Raw genomic sequence first — 17,840 nt, 5'->3', positions numbered from 1 at the left:
GCCCTCAAGGTTTGGCTTGACGTCTCGTCGCTTTTCAGCTTCAGCATGATGACTGTGAAGTCGAAGATATCGTGCAGACTGTTTATGAGGGAGTTTACCTCCTCTTCGATATTTGTGGCGTCGTTCTCGTAGTAGAAGGTGAGGGCATGCTTTTTTTGTAGACGGCATTTTGAGCGGCAACGACCTCTTTGTCCTCGCTCGGAAATCCGGAAGTGAGAATGTTAGATTTATGGTATTAAATGGGAAAGTTTTCAGAAACCATCGCTGCAGTTTAATCGGTGCGATGCAATTCAGAGCTTGAGAAGAAGTTGAAGGCTTAGATTTTGGGTAGGCTGTAGGGTTCTAATTCATCATGTCACGCGTTGAGGGTGGAAAAAGTGAAAGTCATATTAAACACACATGATCAAAGTCATAAAACACTGTTATCGACATCGACGAACAAACATGCCACATTCGACTGATCATGAGCAGTACGAGAAGAGTAAAAAACATTATATATTTAGATCTTTTAGATGATCCAAAGAGCCAGTCGATTTGACATGACTGATAACAGGGTATCAAGAAGACATAACGAAAGTCAAACCACATCAGACAACCCCCCTTTTCGTAAACAGACACAACGCAATGCGTCCGCTTAATAGTAAATTTTCTCCTTATAGATCGGAGGAGCACCCTTGTCAACGTCCCACTGGAGAGCGTTCTTCTCGTCAAGCCAAGCATCCTCATCCGTAATTGAAATCACCTTGCTCGTGTGTGCGACCTCCTGCTTACTGATACCAAGAGGATCACGAGGGATCCAGAGAAGAGGAGCCTTGGCGTTGATACACGGGTGATAATAGGCGTTTTCCTCGGTATTAGGGGTATACGGAGGGAGGTCGTCAGCTTTAGGCGCCCACTGGCGCAACTGGTAGTAGCTGTCATACTTGTCGGGACGCAAGTAGCGGGAGAGAAAGTTGACGGGCTTTTCATCAGACACGATGGTAGGCGAAATGGCCTTTTCGGCGGAATCGCCGTCCACTGCTCCATTGCTGTTCATGGAGGTCGATTGTTCACTGGGAGAAAGGAGACTCTGCTCCTCAGCCTCCAGGTTCTTGGGCAGGTAGTTGACGAGAGGCTCCATTGCCTTATTGAGAGACATGTGGTACAAGATCATGAAGATAAGAAGAATGACCATCAGGATCAGAGGTCCAAGAGCGATTTGATCGTCTGCGGTTCCGATGGCGAACAAGCCGATCAAGCAGACAACCAGCAGATAGCAGCCCACCGTGAGATGCTGCAAAGCACGAACATACGCCTTACCCTGCGTGTCGATATCGGCATTAGACACGTACAGCATGTTGTAGCGGTAGGCAAAATAGAAAAGATAGAAGCCAATCGTAGCGAATCCCATAACCAGGGGTGCGATGCAGGAGTATGTGATGGCTATGGCAAGTTAGCCAATCAAAGGATCTTCATCTGGCGAGTGAAGCAGGGACAGAGCTTACCAATGACAGCCAAGAGGGTGACCGCGGGATAGACGGTACCCCAGCCCAGGCCAGCCAGAGACGACCAACGAGTGTACATCTTACGGGGTGTGGTGTCCAGCAACTTGCCCAAAATCTTGCCCACGATCAAACCACCAATTTGCAACAAAGCGCCAGAGCTAAAGGACAACCCTTGCAGAACAATGTACGAGATGTAAAAGTTAGACGACTTGGGAAGGTTAGCGGCCAGCAGACTGGCCGCTTCGGCTGGTCGCTGAACGATCTGGCCAGCCGCACTTGAAGCGGAGGAAGTTATCGTCACGACCAAGAACACCTGGATCACCTGGAATGCAAAATAGGAATTCTGCGTGGTTAGCTCAACCGCCGCTTGACTGGGGGCACCGCCCAGCTTGGCCATGAAGCGCATTATAACTGGGACCAACGAAATCCAAATAGACATGGCGACAGTCGGGAGAAGACCAGTAATCACACCCTTGATCCATTGTGGCAAATCGCCGAGCCATGCAAGGAAAAACACGTTCTCTATCAAGTAATCGATGTTGGAGATGGCACCGACCACGGCTGTGGGGATGGCCCAGAAGACAATCAAGGCGGTGATGAATCCAACCGTGACCGTGTAACGGATAATCCGCTCCCACCACTTGATGCGCAAGTTGGACCAAATGACCTGGGTAGGATCGAGACCAATGTACCTCGGGGCCATATGGAGAGGCAGGTTGTGAGCAACTATTACAAGAAATCAGCAACGTGGTTCTTACAATTCTTGGGAGTAGACGACATACCGGACTGGTAAGCACCTTGAGCATCGGACTGAACGTAGAACTCAACAAACACAGAAGTAACCAATTTAGCATCGCCAGCACGGTGTTTGGCTTGCAGCTCATCAATCTCCGGAGTGAGGCGTTCAATCTCCTCTCTTGCCCAGTTGATAGTATCCACTTTCTTTCCAATCAACATCTTGAGGCGGTGCGTGGGTCTGTCGGCTTGTTTGACGCCCCAGCGTGCAGCAACGGAGCCCGATTCTTCAAAGTCAACGCCGCCGGATTCAATCTCAAGAGTCTCCTCGGTGTTGCCCTGCTTCTGCTGCTTCTTAAGCTCTTTGGCACGAGCTTTATTGGCCAGGGTAATGAGTTTGGTTTCAGCGGCTTCAAGTTTCATGGCCGCATCCTCGCGCTCACTCACTTTCTCCTCCAGCTCACTCACGTCCGTACTGAGCCAGACATTCTTCACCTTTTCCGGACCGAAGATCTGGCGAATCTTGTCGCGGTTTAGGTAGTCTTCGGTGACGGCAGTGAAGAGTACAGTGCGTGAGGAAAGACGGTTGGCATAGGCCGGGGACAAAGAATAGGCCTGACGAAGGTTGATGTAGAAGATGTATTCGCGAGTGATAGTGAAGTAGATGAACATCACAAAGAACCAGGCAATGAAGGCGTGCGCAAAGTAACGACCATACTGGTGGGAGATGTTGGCAATGCTCAGCATATCGAATTGCTGCCCTCCTCCACCACCGGTAGCATTGACGGGCCACAAGACTGGGAATGTCATGCAACAGCCGACAAAGGCGATAATAGTGATCAACTTGAGGAAGCGCAGCAGCAAATAAGCGTCCATGGAGTGATGTTGCAACACATATTCGTCAGGCAGCTTGTACATGGACTTGACCCAATTCAGCAGACCGGTGGGGGAGGAAGGCGTGCGCTCGGAGGGACGCAAACTACCCACGTACGTCCGAGGCATATACATGCGGCGCTCACTCCGCCGCAGAATGATGAAAACGAGAGCCATAGCCACTGCAGAAATCAATGAGGGAACTAGGACCCAGACTAGACCGGTGGCTGAATTGGAATTATTATCCTATAGCGACAGATTGTGAGTCTTGCCCTATTAACACAGCCGTGGAATTGAGTGATAGTAGCATTATGGAATGACTTACAGCTCGAGCGACCATTTGATGAAGGCCACGACGGCCTACACCGTAAATATCCATAATGGCCACGACTCAGTTTGTCCTGGTTAGGAAAGCCTGGAAGTCGTGGTCTCTTACTTAGATAAGAGGATGGATTGAAAAGGGGTTAAAACATGTGACGAAAGCCGTGACGGTACAGAGTACAGGTACCCGAAATGACAACCCAGATGCCCGTCAACAGATGAAATGAGACAGGAACTGACCAGGGAAAAGGGACTGAATAACAATAAGCAGAAAAGAATATGAGAGAAAGTAAGAAATGAGGAAAAATCACGAGGCGGAGATCAGAAATCACGGGACATGTGACAGATCTCGATCGAGGGGCAGCCACAGAGTTTACAGTTTCAAAAATACGGTAAGAAAAAAGAAATATTAAACATCATACTTGCAGGGCCGATCCCACGGAACACGTCCTGTGGCGGTGCCACTGTGGCGTGTTCCTAGCATGCATTGTTATGACGGTGAAGTCCGACCGCGTTTCAGCATTCCAGCCACAACATACGTCAGAATGAATTCATATTGCTTTACATTCCTACCCCTTTCTACTACATAGTACTGCAATGTTTGCTTTACTACTCTGTAAAGAAACAATAATATAAATGTACAGAGTACTCTCGATTACAAAATAAGCGCCTCAGCTGTCTCAAATAAACCATATGCAATGATACGTAATTACCGTCAGACAGAATTTGATCGCCTAAAATAGTCTGACAATAGCGTCGATGATGATGTGGCGCTAGAGATCAGCATTCAAGCTGGGTTAATTATGATTGGTTATTGGCAAAGTTAGCGGTTCATTTCAAATTTTGAGACAACCAATGAAACCTAGACAACACGTGCCCACTATGCCTAAACCACATTAGTGGAAATGCCATGCGAGCGTCGTATATTCCTCCTCCAGAGAGCCATGGTTCGTTTTTGCCTAGTTTTGTCAACCAAGCGACAAAACCATGTGTTCGATATGAAATCTGCTTGATCCATGGTTTTCTATTATTTCATATTACGTTTAGATTATGCACATGGCGAATTGAATTTTCAGGAACGATAATGAACCAAGAAAATTACCGTAAAATTTCAACTGTTTAGCTCCTCTGCAAACATATTGATCCCCCTTATCGGCGGGGTCATCATCAAAAAACTCATCAGGATCTCGGTAAACTGAAACTGTAAATCGGGTCGCAATTGCTTGTGCGTTTTGAGCAACTCCCCTGTCGACCAACCTCGTTCCGCATCGCGCAGGTCCGCGTCCCACCGTTCCTCCAACAGCAGCCATACAAGCGTCTCGCACGCTTGGGACCGGTCAAGGGCGTGTTCGTGCGCCATGGTCACCGCTTGGCTAAGGAATCGTCTCATTTTACTCGGCGAATCTTGAAAATCCCACAAGGCTGCTGTTATGTAGATCAAGGCAGCTGTCCGCGTAATCTCCTGTGTTGGCGCTTCCTTCACCACATACATGCGCGCTTCTATGGGCACCTGTGATGGACGAGGTCCACTAGATAGTAATGGGAATAGGGGACTGTCCATTTGGAAGGCCTCGCGTCGTTGCGGGACCACTGATAGATACGCCAGGGTGTTGTGTTCCCGCATCAATTCTTCCGCTCCTCGTAGGAAGGTCAATAGCCATTGTTTCCCGTCCGAGTCGATACCATAACCAGGATTCGGGGGTGTCATGATATATCGCACGTAGTGTAGAAATACTTCAACCGTATTGTTGGATCCCGCCCGTGATCGAAGAATCTGAACCGCCCGGTCGATATATGTGCGGGCAATCGATTTCTGCCCGAATCTTTCTTCCTGTAAAGCCATCCCGGTCAATGCCATGGCGAGATGATCCTCGTGAATAGGTAAAATCCCCGCGAGGGCCTCTTCGACTCCGCGCGCAGCCTGTCCGATATGACGCTGCACTTCAAAGCCTTCTGGTAAATTGTAGAGTTGGGCTTTCCATCGCGCGCAATATGTTAAAATGACCGCCTGGAAAGCCAAAGGATGGCCCATGGCGGTTCGAAAAATATGGTCTTTCATGTGCTTGTTCTGCCCCGACCAGTAAGTCAATCTGGTATTCCAGAAATCTGCTAGCTCCAGATCCTCTCGGCTCAAGCCCACTGGTAGATTGCTAATGGACTCTTTCCTAGGCATATCATAAACAGGTAAAGTCGACTGGACATGAGCAAGAGAATGGGAAGACGGTTTCAAAGGTGGGTATCCTGCTCGAAACTGGAAGTTGTCAGTATTCTTCTTTGTAGCCAATTAGTACCTATCGCATACCACTGAGCTACTGCCAGAAGAGAACCCATTGATTCCACCGTCTTGAGTTGCATCCAGTCTGTGGTCCCCGTGCTCTAATGCATGGTCCTGCCAAGGGACATAACGGACGCCCTGGCTCAACATCTTGTCGCTGTCGCTGTCTGCATTCGAAGCCTTGCGCTGTCGCCGTTTCTCCTGGACATGGTGCCGCATTACGTGAGCCCGTTTCTCCCGCGATGAGGAGTTCGAGTCAACAAAATAGAATATCTGGTTCTTGGGTGGCCCATCGTCGGTCGTTGGTAAACGCCGTCGTCGCTTCGGTTTCATCGGAGATTCAGGGTCATCGCTGCGGGGTTCTGAGTGTTACGATGCCAGTTGTCAGTGTGTAACTAACTACCAGATCAGTTGGACCAGTTGGACCAGTTGGGGTACTTACGCTGCTGTTGTTGTCGCTGCCGCTTTTGTTGGTGCTCCAGCAATTCAGAGGGGGTTTCATGTTGTGCAAGACTCGGTGGGGAATATGTTGAATGAGAAGAACATCTCTCTGAAGACATCACGAGAAAGAAAGATAATGCGAAAGTTCAATCCAGTGCCTCGTTACTGCGGCATATCGAGTCAAATGGATAAATGAGATCAGCAAAACTCCTCCAGCAAGACGGCCGATCTGTGCAGCGCTGTCATTGCAGAGATAGAACACAGTCAATCCACAGACAGGAGCGATAAACTATGAGGTCAGCAATCCTTCATAGCCTGAAAACAGTAATCAAGCGAATAGAGTAGTTGTTTGGGTTCTGACAGGATACGTAGCTGAACATGGGGATGACCCTATTTGGGGATGATTCTGAAGATTAATTAACCCTCACGGCGGTTGTGGGTCTCAAGACCTCCATGAGTGCCGCTCCGAAAGTCTATTTGTTCTGATGCAGGCTTTTAATTGGTTCTGGAGAGCTTTGACCCCAGAAAACTGGCCATGGGAGCTTGTCATTGGCTAATTCCCGGGGACTACCCCTCTTGGGAAGGGATCTGTTTGGTTGCCGGGATGCCGCTTTGAAGGACCTTTATCCCTGTTTGGTTTAGTCCTCGGCTATCCTCTCGTGCCTAACTCCGACGCCGTGGTAGCGACTCCTAACTTGGGTTAGCATCTCCCCCTGCAGCAGAAAACGCTGATGTAAGCTGAGAACGTTGGTTTCTTGTCCCAAAAAGGGAAACACTTAACGCGTCGGTGAGCATTTACATTTCTCCGACGCGTTTCGCGTGTTAGACGCGTCCCACCAGAAAAAGACAATGCGAATTATCACCGCCGCAACGACGACGACCACCACCACCACCAGCACTGTCTCTCTCCCCACACATTTTCAAATATTACTAAGTCGGGGAATCTCTTTCTCGATTCTCATCGATAAATCTCGCTCAACACCATTCAACGGGCCACTCGCTCGGCCCTGTCCATCCCTCGCTCCGCCATGTCGTCCCTCTTTGATGCCGTTATCCAGTCCGAGCTGGGCTCAACAGCCGGCTCTCAACAAATCCATTCAGATCAGATCGGCAGTTCGCGGCCACAGCTCATGTCAGAGAGCAATGGACCAATGAGTGATGCACAAGGCTTCCCGGATGACCAGGTCGTGGGCACAAACAGTTCGACGATTAACCGACTGCGGAATCCATACATGCCAGGGCCCCCTCCGGTCACCGATCTGGCGGGCGAGAAAGTGCAACAAGCATTTATGGGATTCCTCGAGTCCTACATTGAGGAGGTTTCAAGCACTGCGCCGCCACCGTCGTCCGCTCGTATGTCCGATAAATACTATATCGCACAGATTTACGGCATGAAAAGACTGGGACTGTCCACCCTTTACGTGGACTTTACACACTTGACATCACTAGATAACCAGATTTTGGCTGATGCGATTGCCAACCAGTACTACCGATTCCAGCCTTTCTTGGTTAAGGCTTTGCAAAACCTGATCGCCAAACATGTACCGGAATACTATGTTTCCCATCGTCAAGCAACTAGCGCGCAATCTCAGAATAGTTCGTCCATGCGAGATCTGGAAGAGAACGCGGCCGAAAACGACGAGAGCATCAACGACCCCAACCAACCGAAGTTGGGCCATCAAACTAACACCAAGACCCGGCATCAGCAGACAGATAAGTTGTTCTCCCTGGCATTCTACAACATGCCCCTGGTATCCCGGTTACGGCAACTTCGAACGTCACAAATTGGTAAATTGCTGTCTGTCTCTGGTACCGTAACACGGACGTCCGAAATCCGGCCGGAGTTGTCGCTGGGTACGTTCATATGTGAACAATGCAAATCAGTTGTCCCCAATGTAGAGCAGACTTTCAGATATACGGAGCCCACAGAGTGCCCGAACAGTACCTGCGGTAACCGCTCTGGATGGCGTTTGGATATTGCGAAGAGTACGTTTGTCGACTGGCAGAAGGTGAAATTGCAGGAGTCGTCGCATGAAATCCCCACGGGTAGCATGCCTCGTACAATGGATATCATTCTGCGTGGTGAAATGGTCGACCGCGCCAAGGCAGGTGAACGATGTATTTTCACTGGTACATTGATTGTGGTCCCGGATGTCAGCCAGCTTGGTCTTCCTGGAGTGCGGCCAGAAGCCGTTCGTGACACCAGTAACCGTACTGGCGAAGTAGGCGGAGGTGGTGTGAGTGGTCTAAAGACACTGGGTGTCAGAGACCTCACCTACCGACTCGCATTCCTTTCCTGCATGATCACCCCCGACACTAGCACACCTGGCCAACAATCAAACCAGCAATTGACTGGTAACTCCGACAACATCCTGGGCTCTCTTAATCAGCACAAAGATCCCGATCCAGAAGACGATATGGCCCAGGAATCTTTCCTTCATACCATCAGTGCAGCGGAGGTGGATGATCTGAAGCAACTCGTTCACTCAGAGTACATCTATTCGCGTCTAATTGAATCAATTGCTCCGATGATTTATGGGCACACGCAGATCAAGAAGGGTTTGCTTCTGCAACTGATTGGAGGTGTTGGCAAGTCGACAGAACAGGAGAACATGCAGCTCCGTGGTGACCTTAACATATGTATCGTTGGTGACCCTTCGACAAGTAAGAGCCAATTCTTGAAGTACGCAACCCCGATATCCTTCTTTTGTAGCGGCAGTGGCTAATAGTTTGCGCCAGATACATCTGTTCGCTACACCCCCGTGCTGTTTACACCAGTGGTAAGGCGTCATCTGCTGCTGGTTTGACTGCCTCCGTCGTGAAGGATGCCGAGACTGGTGAATTCACCATCGAAGCCGGTGCACTGATGCTTGCTGTATGTTCCATCGTTTTCTGAACTATATAGTCAGGATGCTAATAATATACAGAACGGTGGCGGTATCTGCGCTATCGACGAATTTGACAAAATGGACATCAGCGATCAAGTCGCCATCCACGAAGCAATGGAACAGCAAACGATCTCCATCGCTAAAGCCGGTATCCACACAACCCTCAATGCCCGCGCCTCAATCCTCGCTGCCGCAAACCCTGTTGGTGGCCGCTACAACCCCAAAACCACTCTCCGCGCCAATCTTAACTTCTCCGCCCCCATCATGTCCCGTTTCGATCTGTTCTTCGTCATCCGCGACGAACCTAATGAAGCTGTCGACCGCAAGCTGGCAGACCACATTGTCAATGTGCACATGAACCGCGACGAAGCCGTGACACCGACCATCAGCACCGAGCAGCTCCAGCGCTACATCCAGTTTGCGCGGACATTCAGACCTGTCTTCACGGACGAGGCTAAGGCTGTCCTCGTCGAAAAGTACAAGGAACTGCGCGCTAACGATGCTCAGGGTGGAATGGGCCGCTCCTCGTACCGTATCACTGTCCGTCAACTGGAATCACTCATCCGTCTCTCTGAAGCCGTCGCCAAGGCCAACTGCGTCGAGGAAATCGTCCCCAGTTTCGTCATCGAGGCCTTCAACCTCCTCCGCCAGAGTATCGTCACCGTCGAGAAAGACGATGTCGAAGTCGAAGATGACGATGAGGAAGCTGCGCTTGCGCAAGTCGCGGCAGCCGAGCTTGAAGAAGACCAGGAGATGGCCGATGGTGATAGGGAAGGCGATAGCCCCATGCGCGACGGCGATTATGGCGAGCAGCAGGAGCAACCCGCACAGCAGCGCCAGAAGCCCAAGACCAAGATCACGTATGACAAGTATATGAAGATTCTAAACCTAATCGTGCGGAGAGTTAACGAGGATGAGTCTATGTCTGGTGAGGGTGTTGAGCAGGAGGAGTTGCTTGTTTGGTACTTGGAGCAGATTGAGGCTGAACTCAACACGGAGGATGATCTGCAGCGTGAGCGGGAGTTAGCTGTTAAGGTTTTAAAGCGGATGGTCAAGGTTAGTATTCCATTGAATATGTCTTTCTCTTCACAAATCAGTATTAACTTTCACAGGATAACATCCTCATGCCTATCCGCGGAGAAGGTCTACTCGACGACGAACAAAACCAAGATGACCAAACGCATAAGACCGTCTTTGTCTTGCATCCCAACTGCGCTATCGAAGAGATGTAATATCTTTTATTTGTTTTTTCTGTTTTCGATTATGCCATGGTAGTTATTTCATAGTTTACTCGATGAGGGATGTTTTATCTATTGAAATTAGGAGCAAAGGGAAGGGATCATGAGTGATGATATCCAGTTGTGATATGTTCAATGTTATTTGACCTTGATATCTATCTTAGTATTTATGAATGGATATGAATGTGTACAATGCTTATTGTCTTCACTTGAGCATATCGATTCTACATAGGATGGAGTGTCTAATAAAGTCAACCCTAGACATCAACTACCAAAAATTGGTGTGCATTCTGTCTATCATCGATACAATTTCCAGAGGAAACAATGAGAAAACAGACGTGGGTTTGGCACGTAGGATATTCTGGTCATACCCAGCAAGGCTATATATAATCGCTGAGCGTATAAAAAGCACCTATTATTGATTTGGGCAGCTAGAATTTCTTTTTTTTTTTGTAAATAGACTGTCGTGAATCGAACGGTCCATTTTTATACCAACATCTCAATGGTTTCTAGCTGTTCCCATATCTTCACTGTTTAGAGCGCCGTACCTAGAAGAAAGAATGCCGGGAAAAGTTATCCAATATGCCGACAAAGGTCTGCGCAGGCATCCAATGCGGTTTTCAGGTGACAAAACAACATTGATTCAACCGCATGGTTCTGGCGGCTAACCATAAATGTCGGCCAAGACATCTAAGCCTTTCTTTCGGTTATTGTACCTCATCGTTCTAGAATTGCATCAGCAAATTACCATGTAATGAGAATTGTTAAGTATGGCTGGAATGGATCCAATTGACCAGGGCTAACTATGCATGGTTGATCTAAATCAATTTATGCTCGCCCCACGCTGATTCTATGACAAAACAATCAATGCTCGATCATTTGTATGCATTATGTTCCTTTTCTCCGACGTCCTAATAGAGCCAGGATATAAACCCGTTGGAGTCTAGTGAAAGCTAAGTATCCAGAATAGATGTGCATACCGCTGCTTGTTCCGGTATATCGAATTGTTCCTGGCTATCTAGGACCAACTTCGACCATTCTCTGTAATCTATGAAAGCTCTCGGGCTGCTTTTACGTGTTGCTGAAGACCCAATGTTTCTTTGTTATTATGCTAGGCTTAGATTATTCATCATTGATAATGGAGAGCTAGGATCCCAAACATACTCTCAAAGCATAATTCCAAGTTGTGCAAGAGTCCGCACCGACCTTGGCATTAGCACGTATATATAGAGCAAAAATTATGCGCTTCTGGCACCTAAAGCCAAATTGTTAATTGACGAATGGTGCAGATAATCCAACTTCGAGTCACAAAACAGCCTAACCCATATCTCTCTTATATATGTGAGAGGTCAATATTGTAGGGTGACGCGAAAGTCTCTCGTGGCGACAGGCTCACCGGCACGTTTTAATAGACACACTAGTCAGTATTCAACACTCTATACGATCTGGGCCGAACTCATAACTGTCCTCCAACACAGACATCCATTGACTGCGTAGGCTTTTTCAGTTGCTTTCAAGTTCTGTCTCTGTCTTGGAGTCTGATTGGTATAGCCATCTGCACGCGATGGCTGATGACTCCAGATTGAATTCGGGACTGGATATTCATTAGCCAGTTCCTTCTGGTAGTATCTCAGCCCCTTTTATCGGTTCTTTGTCGCGCCTGAAGGCTTTCGTAGCGTGTTTGCAGGTAGAGTTGCTGCCATTCAAACATTCCAAGTTTTTGTGAACTCGATTATTCGGTTTTAAAGCGAACTGAGCTACAACCCGTCAAATGATCGCAGACCTTCACAATTAATTTGGCAGTAATAGGACAGAAATACTAATTTCGATGGCAGATGATAATAATGCGATCGAAAGGGAGATGAGACCAGGTGCTCGGGGGGTTTTGTAGAAGACTCAAAGTGTGGGGGACATTATATAGTGACTGTCACAGGCTGCGCCTGTAGAATAAATGATATGCTAGTCGGAGGAATGATCGGAGTGGTTACTTGACTACTACCCCGCATAACGTAGTTTTGTATATAAAAGACTGTCCGATGGGACATCCGTTCTTCTCTCCTTCAACGAAACCTCTTGTATGATAGCTAGTTATTAGCGCTGCGGGCTTAGCCCCTAACTGTGACTACTGGATGTCGATAAACGTTGGTATTCACTGGCTGATAAGATTGGTCAAATCATCCTGCAAATCATAGAATGTAAATCATACAAAGACTGGTGAATCACAGAAATCAGAAATCAAACTCCCTATAAACCCATAACCGTCGCATTATCGACGTCCACCCAAGAACCGCCGCGGAGGAGCCCCAAGAAACGACATGGTTTCCGCCGCTTCTCCTCTGACTTCCCGAAAAGAAGAAGGTTCCTCATCTTCATTGAACCAGACCGTCCTGCTACCAAGACTGTGATTACGCGGACTTCTTTCTGTAAGCATTATTTCTCCTCCACCTGTGTCCATATAATCATCCACAGAGATGCTTGGGCTGCTCCAATGGACGTCGTGATAATAGTACATCCTCGTACCCTGCGAGTGACCAAAGTGTTGACGACGACGGGCCCGCTGGTGATTTGTCTCCTCTCCTCCGTCGGACAGTTCGAACTCCTCGGTACTAATGTCTTCGTCCTCATCGTCGAGTGTATCTGTATTCTCCTTATCATCCTCCGGATACCTGTACCAGTGCTCCGGGAGGTAGAAGCCAAAGTCACGGATCACTCTGTCCTCTGGGTCTTCATAGATGGTGAAGCCACTTTCGCTAGATGGGGGAGCACCGTGTTCGTGGATGTGGAGGTTTCCAAAAGTGCTGCTCAGTGTTGAAGAGGTGTTGGACCGCTCTTCGTCTTGCTCCTTCTCATCGCGGTTGGAGGAGTCGCGGCCAGTCGCAGTCATAGACATGTCGACCGTCTCGGTAGAAGAGGACGAGAACAGGCTAGGAAATGACGATTCGATAGAGCACAAAGCAACTCCCGTGACAGGCCGTGTCTGATTCCCTTCACGCCAATTCCCAGACGCCGAGATCTTGGTCCTCTTATTCGACTGCGCACAACGTTCACCTCCTGCCTCTGTCTTACGTTCACATGCTTTGTCTCCTCCCTGCTCGTGTTCATCAATCTGTCTCTCGTGCAAGCAGGGACTTTTCAGGTTCGGTGTAGTCGTTTCGCTCACGTTATCAGAAGACGTGGTCATCTTCTCATGATGAGCGATGGCCGCCTGGTACTTTAAAACAACCTGTCAGTAAAGAGCAATGCATGCGTAAATTTCATCATACTCACATGCTTCTCGACGCCCAGACACAATTCAAAGTCGATCTCCTCCATCATTTTGATCGGACGGAAGATGCGGTTGTAGGTGAGCTGTAGGTCGGTAATCGAAGGTAGAAGTTAGCAACGAACAGAAAAATGTAATAATGGTCTCTGAGTTAATGTGTGTGCGCCAGAGTATCCGGAACTTGCTTTCAATATGGGATCTAGATGAAATGGACGAGGCATAGCGGTAGGCTTTGGTTGCGTCTGTGGGACGGGGAGAGCTGGGTTGTTCGTTTTCTCGTCAGGTCAGAGAAGAGAGTAGAGGGAAGCGGAACGAAAGCAAGGGAAGTCCTACCTGAATATTGCTCTTTATATGTACGCACAGGGACACAGCAAGTTGTCAATCCAGCCAAGTTGATGGAGGAAGAGATTGGAGATGGAAGAGGGGTTGACACTACTTGCCTTGAGAGAGGGGGATTGAGAACAAATTTGAACCAACACTGCTGGGATTGATACTGGATGAAAAAACAAAAAAAAAAAAAAAAAAAAAAAAAGAAAAGGGGGGCGGTGCAGAGAGGATATGAAAGAGGGAATGGAAAAGTGGTATGTGTAGCAAGATTGACAGTGAATGGCATTCACTGTCAGCTGACAAGGGACAACCACACCTGCCCTAATAATGAAAATGATTACAGTCTACGGCTCCGAAGACAAGACCAGGTCCATGTAATAGATTGAATTGGAACTATCCATCCATCCAGGATTGACACAGATCCATGGCAGGGTATTGCGAGCTTTCAAGGATATTCCCAATCAACCAATCAATCAATCAATCACCACATATCCCCTCCAATCTTTCCAATGGTCAGCAAAGTCACTTGGTCGAATCACAGCGAGCAATCCACCCTGTAAGTCCGTGCCAAATCCATAACTAGCTGAATGGCACCAGCCATATAACAAAACTCTCCTCTGATGGTCATCATCAACACCCCCTCCGTGATGCGTATGAAGTAGAAGGGCAAAAAATGGATACAACAAACTTAAAGGGCGTATCAGATGGAACATGGAAAAAGAAAAGAGACTCCGGCATCGACCAAAGGGGTGTCATCAAAGACATCTGAAAGAGAGCTTCGCAGTATGGCAACATGCCGTGAATGTGAACTCCGTCCCGTTCAGTAATAATCTACCGGAAATGTCCGGGAACACCACCGTTAGCCTGGCCAAACATGTCCAATAGATGCCTAGAGGATGGCGGCGGGCCCTGAGGACCAGGATTGCCTCCGAACGGACCTTGTCCACCACCAAGTCCCATCAGGGCCTCCGCATTATGTGGCATCGGCGGCAACCCCGAAGGAGGTAGACCATTTATGTTCATATATCCCGGAGGGGGCATCATGCCAGGTGGTGGGCCGAATGCTGCCGCTCCATTGCCGCCAGCTCCACGTGGGAAGCCTTGACGGTCATTAAGGGGAGGAAGGTTACCGTGCATTGGCATTGCATTGGACATGAGATTCGGGTTGATGCCTCGGTTGGGAGTTGGGATACCTGGCGGAGGTGCCAATGGGCCCGGTGCACCCTGTTGTGGTGGAAATTGTTGACCTCCGAATCCAGGAGGAGGCGGCAGATGTTCGAACCCAGGTGGCCTTTGAATTCCCATAGCAGGGTGGCCCTGGCCTTGCGGAGCCCGGCTTCCGCCAGGAGTCATGGGAACATTGTTACCCTGAGCAAAGAGGATATCATCGAAGTAGCCCATGGGTGGCCCATTTGCGGGTCTACGCCGAAGTTGATCAGCAGCATCTGGTCTCTGCATGTTGGCAATAGCTGGATCATCTAGGAAACTGGGACCCTTCTGCGGGGTAGGTAATCCCGGGGGATGAGACATCATTTCAGGTATGTTCATCATGCCAGGAGCCGGACCAGCACTCTGAGGGCCCTGGCTTCCATGGGGCATGTTCGGGACTGGACTTATCCTAACTTGCTGCATAAGACGAAGCAAGTGCTCACGTTCACCGGCATGCGGATCTTTGAAGGGTTCCTGGATAGGGTGCTGTGAGAGTCCAGGCGGAGGTGCAGTTGTACGAGCAGGAGATCCATTGAAGGCCATTTGATCCTGGCGGATGAACTGCTCACGAACCGGTGACGAGAGCGCACTTCGACCTTGCTCGGCCTGCACCAACGATGGAGGGCGTTGAGGCTGTGGTGTATCATTGTGGGGAGTACCATTGCGCGACTTGGCACCGCCACCCAGCATCTGTAAGATGCGTTGAAACCCTTCCTGGTCGGGATCAGCGTGAGGCTGGCCTACAGCCTGAGGTTCGGATTCCCTCGTCGGTGTTCCCGGAGGTGGACTGAACAAGCCGGCAAAGCGAGATGATTTTATAGATTTGGCGGGCATCGCCTCCTTCTTGCTGCTAGTTGGCTCCACAACAGGCGACTGATTGCCGATGTCCGGGGAAGGCTTCGCTTCATTGAGTAATCCAAAGAATCGTTCCATCGTAGCATCCGCCTGGAGAGGCGTGCCAGTACTGCTGAATATTTCACCATCGGTAGGTCTTGTCTCCAGTTTTGGCAAGGTGCTGGTAGCTGGTTCCGATGGGGGCTCTCGTTTCTCCTGTACCTGAGCGGAGCCAGCCTTCATCCTCTGTTTCCATTGTTCAAAGTCTTCCTGGGTATGCACCGGCCTGGGCTCTTCTCGATCAGTTGAGTCTAACCACTCAGGATCTTGCTCGAACTTAGCGCCCCTAGTCCAGTCACGATCCGCACCATGTCTGTCACGACGCCATTCACGGTTGCGAACTGGTGGCTTGTCTTCCTCTGCTTCAAGGGCATCCTGCGCATTACTCTCGTCACGGAACCAGCTTCCTTCGAGTTTCGACCGTCCTGGCTGGCCATCTTTTCGAATGAAAAATCGGCTATCCTTATCACGGTTTCCAAATGTTATTGAGTCTCGGGGGTCACGTTCTCTGGTGTTATCACGGCCTTCCCATCGATCGAAATCGCCGTTGCGCCTTGGCTTACGTTCAGGGTCATCTGGGCCGAAGGCACGGCGTGGGCGCCCACTATTCCAGTCCTCCTTATCATTACGTCGGTTGGTGAAAATGCCTAGTTTTCCATCGCGTTTGTCAAAATCGCCGGATTCTCGTTCTTTGAAAAACTTGTCCCGAAAGTTGAAACGGTCATTTTTAGATTCGTCCGAGTCCGGTATTCTAGACGGCCGTTCCGTTGCATCTATAGAGCCCTTGCCGGCAATGCGGGATGCGGAAGCGAAGGCCGTCCGTGGTGGTCCGAGAATAATGTCCTCTGTAAGAATTGTACCCGTCAGCCAAAGGCGTTCTTGAATTCCATGGGTGAACCAACGGAGCAGGTATAAAGACAAAAGTTGGAGAATGGGGCAATGTATTTACCTGAGTTCGAACCTCGTGTAAGATGACGGGCTTCGATAATGCTAGGTCGTCGGTTGGTCGTAGTCTCATTCTGATTGTTCGGGTCTTTGGGTTTTCGTTCAGGAAGTGGTCTGGACACGAATGGCAAATTAGCTTCTAAACAACCACAAAAATCGCAAACGAAAGAGACAGATTTTGCCTTACCCCATCCATTCTTCTACCGGCGGTAAGCTCGCAGGCTTGGTGACCAGAGGCGATGAGCGCAGCCATAGCAGCTCATCGATCTCGTAGCGTCGCGCCATGAGAATGGCCGGAATGTGGGATTACAGTGATTCAGGTAGGTATCGGGATCAAAAGTTATGAAGTTCTCATTGGTGACCAGGGGATTTCGAGGAGATGTCGGAGTCGATGGCGTTCAGGGAGAAATAAAAAAGGATCAAGAGTTGAAAGAATCAAGAGAACGGGCAGCTTAGGATCAATCGTCGTTTCCGCGCGAAGAAGCTGAAAGTAAGCAAAAGCTTTTCTTTCTGGCAGGCAGTGGCAGCTCAGGCGGAGGGTTAATCGGTCAAGGTCTGAAGGTCGGAGAGTGAGGGGCAAAGAGTGACTTGAGGAAGAACGTCCTTTTTTTATTGGTTTTCTGGCTTCTTTTTTCTTCTTATCGAGTCAATCCATAAAAAGGAAATTTACAGGCAGTTTGTTATCGACCGAATGGAAGGTGGTGAGATGGTAAAGAGGGGAGATTCTGGTTGATGGTAGAGAGGAGAAGACAGTCAGAGACAGAAAACGTGGTTCGTCTGATTGCCGAAAATGGAAAAATCCGCCTCCTGTCGCACTGCCGCAGCATCACCATTCCATTATAACACCCAATAGCAGTGAATTGAGATCGAATTGAATGTATTTTGTTTGTCTAATGTGAAATAATCAAAGTATATTATGCAAGGTCATCAGTAATCCCGAGAATCGGG

The 17,840-nt window shown here is 49.0% G+C and overlaps 5 protein-coding genes across 5 annotated transcripts; 1 reads left to right on the top strand and 4 right to left on the bottom strand.

The window, feature by feature from the left end:
* Nucleotides 1-634: 634 nt before the first annotated feature.
* EURHEDRAFT_515149 (putative DUF221 domain protein) lies at nt 635-3,471 on the bottom strand (the record flags this gene model as incomplete). Its single annotated transcript, XM_040786343.1, has 4 exons — nt 635-1,422; nt 1,485-2,210; nt 2,267-3,338; nt 3,418-3,471. The coding sequence occupies 4 exons, from the start codon at nt 3,469-3,471 to the stop codon at nt 635-637; spliced, it is 2,640 nt and encodes an 879-aa protein (XP_040639453.1).
* A 949-nt stretch (nt 3,472-4,420) lies between these two features.
* On the bottom strand, nt 4,421-6,490 carry EURHEDRAFT_530662 (uncharacterized protein). Its single transcript, XM_040787155.1, has 3 exons — nt 6,131-6,490; nt 5,716-6,050; nt 4,421-5,664 (listed from the first exon to the last, which is right to left on the bottom strand). Exons 1-3 carry the CDS (start codon nt 6,246-6,248, stop codon nt 4,525-4,527), a joined length of 1,593 nt encoding a protein of 530 aa, XP_040639452.1. The 5' UTR covers nt 6,249-6,490; the 3' UTR covers nt 4,421-4,524.
* Nucleotides 6,491-7,009: 519 nt separating this feature from the next.
* On the top strand, nt 7,010-10,511 carry EURHEDRAFT_530661 (MCM DNA helicase complex subunit MCM6). The gene is made up of 4 exons (XM_040787154.1): nt 7,010-8,812; nt 8,869-9,004; nt 9,057-10,073; nt 10,130-10,511. The coding sequence occupies exons 1-4, from the start codon at nt 7,158-7,160 to the stop codon at nt 10,247-10,249; spliced, it is 2,928 nt and encodes a 975-aa protein (XP_040639451.1). The 5' UTR covers nt 7,010-7,157; the 3' UTR covers nt 10,250-10,511.
* Nucleotides 10,512-12,521: 2,010 nt separating this feature from the next.
* EURHEDRAFT_377332 (uncharacterized protein) lies at nt 12,522-13,570 on the bottom strand (the record flags this gene model as incomplete). Its single annotated transcript, XM_040778952.1, has 2 exons — nt 12,522-13,466; nt 13,523-13,570. The coding sequence occupies 2 exons, from the start codon at nt 13,568-13,570 to the stop codon at nt 12,522-12,524; spliced, it is 993 nt and encodes a 330-aa protein (XP_040639450.1).
* A 624-nt stretch (nt 13,571-14,194) lies between these two features.
* Nucleotides 14,195-17,623, bottom strand: EURHEDRAFT_499700 (uncharacterized protein). Its single transcript, XM_040785727.1, has 3 exons — nt 17,080-17,623; nt 16,897-17,006; nt 14,195-16,792 (listed from the first exon to the last, which is right to left on the bottom strand). The coding sequence occupies exons 1-3, from the start codon at nt 17,175-17,177 to the stop codon at nt 14,676-14,678; spliced, it is 2,325 nt and encodes a 774-aa protein (XP_040639449.1). The 5' UTR covers nt 17,178-17,623; the 3' UTR covers nt 14,195-14,675.
* Nucleotides 17,624-17,840: the final 217 nt, after the last annotated feature.

Source organism: Aspergillus ruber (assembly GCF_000600275.1).
Source record: "Aspergillus ruber CBS 135680 unplaced genomic scaffold scaffold00011, whole genome shotgun sequence".
Classification (NCBI taxonomy): domain Eukaryota; kingdom Fungi; phylum Ascomycota; class Eurotiomycetes; order Eurotiales; family Aspergillaceae; genus Aspergillus; species Aspergillus ruber.
This window is presented reverse-complemented; position numbering and strand designations above follow the sequence as displayed.

Excerpts from the sequence above, each read along its gene's own strand:
- EURHEDRAFT_530662 (XM_040787155.1), bottom strand. The coding sequence starts at position 6,248 with ATGTCTTCAGAGAGATGTTCTTCTCATTCAACATATTCCCCACCGAGT. Across the intron at positions 6,051-6,130 it reads GCAGCGACAACAACAGCAGC|AACCCCGCAGCGATGACCCT; the intron begins GTAAGTACCCCA and ends CGTAACACTCAG. Across the intron at positions 5,665-5,715 it reads CTTCTGGCAGTAGCTCAGTG|TTTCGAGCAGGATACCCACC; the intron begins GTATGCGATAGG and ends GACAACTTCCAG.
- EURHEDRAFT_530661 (XM_040787154.1), top strand. The coding sequence starts at position 7,158 with ATGTCGTCCCTCTTTGATGCCGTTATCCAGTCCGAGCTGGGCTCAACA. Across the intron at positions 8,813-8,868 it reads AGTAAGAGCCAATTCTTGAA|ATACATCTGTTCGCTACACC; the intron begins GTACGCAACCCC and ends AGTTTGCGCCAG. Across the intron at positions 9,005-9,056 it reads CCGGTGCACTGATGCTTGCT|AACGGTGGCGGTATCTGCGC; the intron begins GTATGTTCCATC and ends AATAATATACAG.
- EURHEDRAFT_499700 (XM_040785727.1), bottom strand. The coding sequence starts at position 17,177 with ATGGCGCGACGCTACGAGATCGATGAGCTGCTATGGCTGCGCTCATCG. Across the intron at positions 17,007-17,079 it reads CCGGTAGAAGAATGGATGGG|ACCACTTCCTGAACGAAAAC; the intron begins GTAAGGCAAAAT and ends ATTCGTGTCCAG. Across the intron at positions 16,793-16,896 it reads TACACGAGGTTCGAACTCAG|AGGACATTATTCTCGGACCA; the intron begins GTAAATACATTG and ends CAATTCTTACAG.